The sequence below is a fragment of the Meleagris gallopavo genome, chromosome 1 (genome assembly GCF_000146605.3).
Source record: "Meleagris gallopavo isolate NT-WF06-2002-E0010 breed Aviagen turkey brand Nicholas breeding stock chromosome 1, Turkey_5.1, whole genome shotgun sequence".
NCBI lineage: Eukaryota > Metazoa > Chordata > Aves > Galliformes > Phasianidae > Meleagris > Meleagris gallopavo.
In genome coordinates, this window is record NC_015011.2 from 76,333,772 (window position 1) to 76,341,582 (window position 7,811).

Genomic DNA, 7,811 nt, shown 5'->3' on the forward strand with positions numbered 1-7,811 from the left:
AAAAAAAAAGGATAACTGCAGCAACTACCTACCCGAACAGAGTGTCCAGCCTCCAGCAACGCTGCCACAATGTAGGCTGTAAGTGAGTATTCACCTTCTTCACCAGCCTGAAGAAAAAAGCCACAAGCAAAAAAGTCAGTACAGGTGTCCTAGAAAACAAAAATAGGATTTTACTAACAGTTTACATAATAGTTAGAACAGACATCAGAATCAATTTCTGTCTCTCTGTGTGCACAAGAAAAAGAAAGTTCAGTCATGATTAGCCAAAATTATTTTGTGCTTTTTCTTGGTTTTACACATGTAATAAAACATATAATAGCTTGTGTAGCCAATGGCTAAATGCACTGGTGGAAAAAAAACAACAACCTGAGGTGTCTAACTTAGAAAATTCTATTTGTTTCTACTTCATCATCAATGGGAAACAATACTCATGCCCTCCTTTTATAAGAGGCGTTAGAGAAGAACAGGAGAGTGTGGGTCTGGTGATTAGCCTGTGTCTAGCTGAAGTTATCCAAATTGATACCAGTGGCAGGACTGGAAGTTTGAAAGTGTACTGAACTCAGTTACCTTCAAAGCATTGTTGAAGTGTGACTCAGCATTTTCAAAGCAGCCATCTGACTTCTGCTTTCTTGCCAGCCAGATCAGAGTTTGAGACTGGACGTTTTCATCAATATAGATGTACCGTCTTGCTTGTGCAAATGACTTGTAGACAAAGGCAGTGAGCCTACAAGTGAACCAGAACCAGAAAGCATATAAAGTGTGAACAAGATTAAGAGAAGGTATACCAGTAACTGGATATGAATAGAAATGGACATAGAATGATATCCATAATGTCTGTGGTAAAACAAACAAGTGTTTTGTACATTTTAAATAAATAGTTAAAGTTCTGGTATTACAAACTGACCTGAGATTTCTCCATTACTGTGCTGAAACCTTTCTTTCAAAGCTGGAGTAAAGCATAGATGCAGCTTGATGACTGATGGTAGTAATTTCTTACTTTAACCAACACAATTATGAAATAAACTGGTGGGAAGGGACTTCTAGAAGTATCCAGTCCCATCACCTGCCTAGGATCACTAGGATCAACATCAAAGCTCAGTCAGATTGCTCAGTGTCTTGTCCTGCCATGTGGCAAAATCTGCAGAAATTGAGGTTTCCACGCCCTCTCTGGGCAACTGCTTAAATTCTACACCCTTCTTCTAGGCAAGATTTGTTTTCATTCTATCCAGCTTTCCCTGTTGCAACTTGCATACAGAAAAATTGTTTTCCTTACTCTGTGCACCTCTGACAAGAGTTTGACTGTCTTTTCTACAGTCCTGACCTAGGTGGTAGAAGGCTATATCTAGGTATCCATTAGCCTCCTATTCTATGGGCTGAACAAGTTTAGTTCTTTCAGTCTCTCCTTGAACATTATGTGCTCCAGACTCTGACCACCTTATTATTCTGTTGCAACCTCTCCAGTTTTACTCACATCTCTCTTAGTGGGAGATGCAAATTAATTGAACTATGTCCATTTAGTCCATTAAAAATAAGAATCACCTAAAACATTTCAAAGCCTAAAGATTCTGAGCTAGGGAAATAGAAAGTGTCATCATTTACCATACATTTCCTTCCTTGTCTCGTGTCCCAAAAGAGCTGTAGGACCCATCCTGGTGTTTGTATGACAGCTGTTTCTGGTACCCTGAAAATACAATAAAGATGTTTTCTTATCACAGATAAGAACTAGTTATGGCCTTTATTCAACTGAAGCACACTGTGTTTTAACACTAAGATTCTAGCTACTTATGCTCCTGATAGTACCAAATGCTTCTTTGGCATGCTGGCATCACTGTGCAATACATGGAATTACAGAATTGAGGTGAAAGGGACACTTAAATAACATCTAATCCAATACCCCTGCAGGAAACAGGACAGGTTGCTCAGAGTCACATCCAGCCTAACCTTGAATGCCTCCAAAGATGAGGCATCCACCATCTTTCTGGGCAATCTGTTCCAGTGGCTCACTACCCTTACTGTAAAAAAAAAAAACAAAAGAAAAAAAAAAAAAAAAACATACCTTTTCTTTATATCCAATCTAAACCTCTCCTCTTCTAGTTTGAAACCATTGAAGCCCTTGAAGGCTCCCAAGAATCTGCCCTTTTCTTTCTTATAGACTCCTTTAGATAATGAAAGGCTTCTATCTAGTCTCCCTGAAGCCTTCTCTTTGGCTGATGTCCAGTTTGCAATCCATCAGAAGCCCAAAGTCCTCTTCAGCAGTGCTGTGCTCAATCCTTTTGTCCCCTAGCTTGTATTAATAGTGAAGGTTGTAGTAATCCATGTTCAACACTTTGCACTCGAATCTGTTGAATCTCATTAGGTTCTCCTGAGCCCACTTCTCGAGCATGTCTAGTCTCTCCGGATGGCATCCCATCCCCCAGGCACATCAATTGTACCACACAGCTTTGCTTTCACTGGCAAACTTGTTGATGGCGTTCTCAATCCCATTATCAATATAGTTGACGAAGATACTAAAGTGCATTGATCCCAGTACTGATGCCTGAGGGAACCACTTGTCACTGATCTCTATTTAGACATTGATTCATTGACCATATCCTCTGGGTATGATCTTGCAGCTGGTTCCTCACCCATTGAATTGTCCATTCATCCCATCCATCTCTCTCCTATTTGAAGAGAAGGACTTTATGGGGAGACTGTGACAAAGGCCATATTGAAGTCCCAATAGATAACATAAGCTGCTTTTCCTTTTCCACTGATGTACTCCATCATAGAAGACTACTAAGCTGGTCAATGAGGACTTGTTCTTGGTGAAGTCATGCTGGTTTTCTTGCATCATCTCCCTTCTCATCTTCCACCTCCCTTAGCAGGTGGAAGAGGAAGAAGGATCTTGTACCAGGGAAGATCCAAGAGGATCCTCCCTGGTACAGAATTCAGTAGTTTCCTGGGTCAACCTTTCTACTCTTCTTAAAAATTGGTGTAACCTTTTTTTTTTTTTTTTTTGAGCTACTCAGGACTTCACCTGACCATCATGACTCTTCAAATATCATGAAGAGAGGCCTGGCAACTATGTCAGCCAATTCCCTCTGGACTCTGGGACACATCTCACTGCAATACATAAACATATGGGTGTTCAGGTTTCTTAGGTGTTATGAACCTGATTTTCACTTACAGCAGGAGGGGCATTGTTCTCCAAGTCCCCACCTTTTGACTCATCTACTCAAGGGTTGTGAAAAGACCTATAGTTAGTGAAGACTGAGGAAAATTGTCGATTTCCTCAACTTTCTCCCTGTTCATTGTTACTAAGCTGTCCTGTATTGCTTGGACTTTCCTTTTCTATTTGATGTAGCTGTAAAAAACCATTCTTGCATCAGGCATATCAGCTGGGCAGCCAGTCTTGTCACCTTCTTTGAGGTGAACTCCTTAATTCATTTTAATTGCCTACCTTAAGTGTTCTTCTTGCCTTCATTACCACAAGGTCTCAAGCATGCAGCAGGTTGATGGCCCCCACTAGCACCCAGTTCCTCTAACTATGCTGTCCCACAGCTTATCATGGGCAGGCTCACTATAGTCCCCCCTTCCCCTGACAATGAGCTCTGACAGCTTTTTCCCCGAGAACCATCTTCCCCTTTGAGAAAGGATAACCCCATCTGGCTCCTGCAAGCCTGGTGCCATATAGGCCACTCCACTTTCAAAAAACCCAAAGTTCTAGCAGAGGCAGTCACAAAGCCAGCTGTTTATCGATAGGATCTTTCAATTTCTTTTTTCCTTACCCAGAGCAGAAGATTATCTGTGCCCTCAGTTCCTTCAACTGATGTTCCAAAGCCCTAAAGTCCCTTTTGAATGGCCTTTGAACTGCATGTAGCTGTTTCATCACTTTCCAAGTGGAAAAGCAGTAATGTTGGCTATACCGGGTAATTATTGCATGATATCCTTCACCTGAGCCCCATAGAGACTTCTCTAAGACGATTTCTCTAAGAAGGAGATCTGCCCAGCGTATTGGACATTCCCTGCAGGGAAGAGCTGACTATAACTAATAACCCTCTCTTCTTCTTTGAAGATGTAGCCTTGATAATGGTGGAAGACTTTTCTTGTTTTGATTTTAGTGATTCCTCCAGTGTAAATGGGCTGTTATCACCCAAAGAAAGGCATTCTGTATCCAGAGCCTTGTACTGTTACACAGAAGCACTTGGGGGGCTAGAGTGGGTGAGGAGTTCTGCAGCTCTGAGAACAGACTTTCCTCCAGCTTTCCATTCCTTTGAGTTCTTACCTTCAGCCTTGCAGTGATAGGATACAGTCTTCCTTGGATCTTCTGCTTTCTTCTGTGGTAGACCTGTTTCTGCAAGGGCAGTGTAGCTCCTCTGCTCAGTCCTCTTAGTCCCTATGACACTTTTTAACCTATATATTTCATCTCATAACCTCTCCACTAAATTGAACAAATTATCCACCTGTTCACACCTCACACAGCTGTTCTCACGGCTGCCAAAGGATATCCGTGCAGCTGGAGGCCTGGATGACCGTAAGCTTGCCTTAGAGATCAAGCTGAGTTTTGGCATCTTTCCTGATGGGTGCTAATGCCCTAGCTTTCAACTGAGTGGATACTTTGACTAGGGTCTCTATTCTCCAGGGACATTAATCCCGTTACTCCAATCACAGGATAGCCCTGTACCTAGAGGGCAATAATCTCCTATTGAATGTACCCCTCTGGCCCACAGTGTGCTGGCTCTGTCTACTCACTCTTCCTGAGTGAGCTGCCTTGCACAGTGCCACAACGTTCCCTACTGCCACACCATACCCTATTTGCCTGCTCCTAGTCACTAGTGTTCCTAGGGGCTACCTTTGTATGTGTGGGCGGATTCCACCGTCTCTCCTGGCTCCACCCATGCTGTATTATAGCTGCCTCTCCCCAGAGGCTCTAAGGTTCTTGAGTTAGCAGTTTTCACTGTGGTTTTGCCTCGCTGGGATAGGGCCTCCAGCACAAGCCTGCACTCTGAAACATCTCTACATGAAGTCTTTGTTGAAATGGAGGTTGCCTTGACTTTTATAGTGTTGCCGTTCCTCCTGGTTCTGTCCATGTTGTCTCAGAGCTGCCTCTTGTTACAGCCACCATGCTTCTGATTTTGCAGTTTTAAACATGGTTTTGCCGGGAGAGGAGCCTTTTGCAACTCTCTGCACTGGAACTGATCTCCTCAAAGTCTAGCACATGTGGTGCTAGAATTCAGAGATCTGTGTTCACCAATCAGAGCTCTAAAGTTTTATCACAATACTAGACGAAAGAATGTGAAAGGCTGTCACCTGTGGTTAAATATCCAGTACTCTTGACTCTAATCTCTTCAGTCAGCTGTCCAGTCTTATTCAGATAATCCAGGGCATAGATGTTGGGTGTGAACAAGGCCATGTTCTGTTCTCCACAGCCGTAAGGCATATGGAGGAGGTTTTCCATATTCCTTAAGGCTGTACCCAAAATGTCTCCTGAGAATTAAAGATACAAGGGGTTAGGTCAAACATATTTTTTATTACACAGCTTTATACATGCTTTATGTTACATTACTCCATTGTCTTTGAGTCCATAATAATCACAGTAGTCAAAGAATATTATGATTTTTTATTTTGATGCTGGGCACTTGAGAAACTGTAAATTTCAGAAGGAACCGAGCACTGACACTGACTGGAATGATTTCTGAAAATCAGCTATAACTCTTCCTTTTTGGTGTGCATATTTAAAATGACAGTTGATCATATGTTGCTGATGGACTACGTATGCTGTATTCCACAATACCAGTAAGTTCCACACTGTCTCTAGCATGGAAAACAACTGTTTTTAGAAAGCAGTCTGTGTTCAGAATCTCATAAACTTTTCATTAATGAGAACTTATATTCTTAAAGAGTTTAAGATTAGTAGGTCAGATTTGAATTATGCAGTCAGCATATTTTTGAAGTCTTCTATCCAAGAAATCAAAACAATGTGATTTTTTTTTTTTTTCAAGAAGCGTGCTTTTGCTTACTTTTCAGTTTTACTATACAGAACAGGATAACTAACACAATATCATCTGAAATGAAATATAAATGGAAATAATTTGATTGTTTTGTTCTATCCTTTTTTGAACAACAGGAGACAATTTTGGCAAAGAAAGATGGTTGTTCATTTCAGAAAGTAGAAAACATTTGTTTAAAATCAAGATCCTCAAATTTGTTTTAGTTTTGCATAGGTATACATGATAGCACTGGAAGCCACACAGGAGGAAAAAAGTACTTCACTTTTAATTTTAGTCTAGGTATTACACTTACCAATGACAGAGAAATAAACTCTGGCTGATCCCTGCACTACATTTCTTGGCAGGTTGAGAAGCACTGGTTCAGAAACTGTTGTACCTAACAAGAAAACATAACAGTAATTGTTGAAAATATCATTTTTCTGGAAGTTTTTTACTTTCTAAGCATGACTACAGTTGGAATTACTATTTGCTGTTTTGGTAAAGAAACTGCTGAAGAGTCCATGCCCAATGAGTCTGAGGTATCTCTGAAAATCCTGAGCTGTAGCCCTTCTCCTTAACCCTGAAACCATTTTTCCTCCTCTGGAAGGGTCTCCGATTTCATAGGACAAAAACAACAAAGCAGTGAATTATTTGCACTAATTTCCTGGACTCAATGAATAAACTTGCCTTACCTTTTGTACAGATGAGGGAGCTCTGAGTCAATTCTTTTTTAACACCTTCAGGCTGTTTGATTGCAGACAGGTGGTCAGGGGGAATTTTAAAAAAAAAATACATCACCATGAAACCAGAAAGCATTAAATAGTGTAAGGTATTACATAGATGTGGCTATCCAGAGGGTGCATCCCCCTGTACCCAGTTCTGCCTCATCTCCATTAGAATATCTCTTTGTCCATGTCCTACTCTCATTATTATACCATAGCCTGTGCAGAGCACTATCTTTCTTAGAAAGCATTTATAAAATAGGCAGTTCCAGCCTCTGAGGAGGACTTGGGGAGAATTGTGTCTCTTCTACTCTAGGATGCTCAAGACAAATCTCATTCCTTTCATATCTGCCCTCCTCTCCCCAGAATTACAGTCACAGGCAAAAGGCACATGTAGATAAGGAATGGAATCTCTTCCCCTCTAAATACAGCTCTGCTGACATCCAGGGCATTTTTGGTTCAGGGCATTTATGCTCATTGTTCTAGAAAGAACAGTGGATGCCAAATTGTTCTGAGTTCCACTCTCAGTTTCATATGGAGAAGCCTACTGTACACAGCTCCATCTGTGTCAGCTTTCTTGTCTCTTAACATCAGCTAATATCTTCCAGATCATAGGTAACAGAACTGAAATTCCAAAAAACAAAAAGTACATGAAAATCTTGTATTGTACCTCAACTAGTAGCATTTGAGTCAGGGTGTCTGTGCGAATTGTCTCCTCTTCTGCTGGTGTGCTATTTTTGGCTAGCTTTAGTATTCAGTTTGGCTTCAGCAGTAATTGTGAATTTCACCTCGCCTGGAGAGCCAACCACCAGTCCAAGAAAAGAAAGTTATTTTTTGTGTCTATAGTTACCTCTGGCTCCTTCTAGTCTTGTGGTCTGTTGACAAATGTGTCTCTCTAAAGGCAGCTCAGTAGAAACAAATTTAGTTAAAGCTCCACATCTCTCCAAGGATGGCAAGGAACAGTTGCCTAGAGGCTCAGCACCACATAGTCATTTGCTCACTCCTCCCCTTCCCAGTGGGATGGGGCAGAGAATCAAAAGAACAAAGTAGAACTCATGGGTTGAGATAAAACTATTTACTAAGATAGAGAAAAGGAAAATAGTTATTGTATATATAAGTA

General features: G+C 41.1%; 1 protein-coding gene across 1 annotated transcript in view; it reads right to left on the bottom strand.

Annotated features, from left to right (window-relative positions):
- Window positions 1-7,753, bottom strand: part of LOC104913148 (ovostatin-like) — a 7,908-nt gene extending 155 nt beyond the window's left edge. The window contains exons 1-7 of the mRNA XM_019611809.1: window positions 7,362-7,753; window positions 6,662-6,713; window positions 6,283-6,366; window positions 5,290-5,466; window positions 1,600-1,681; window positions 568-724; window positions 17-107 (exon numbers count right to left, since the gene is read on the bottom strand). Coding sequence (XP_019467354.1) covers window positions 17-107; window positions 568-724; window positions 1,600-1,681; window positions 5,290-5,466; window positions 6,283-6,366; window positions 6,662-6,713; window positions 7,362-7,376 — 658 coding nt within the window. The 5' untranslated portion in view covers window positions 7,377-7,753. The remainder of the gene's footprint in view (window positions 1-16; window positions 108-567; window positions 725-1,599; window positions 1,682-5,289; window positions 5,467-6,282; window positions 6,367-6,661; window positions 6,714-7,361) is intronic.
- Window positions 7,754-7,811: the final 58 nt, after the last annotated feature.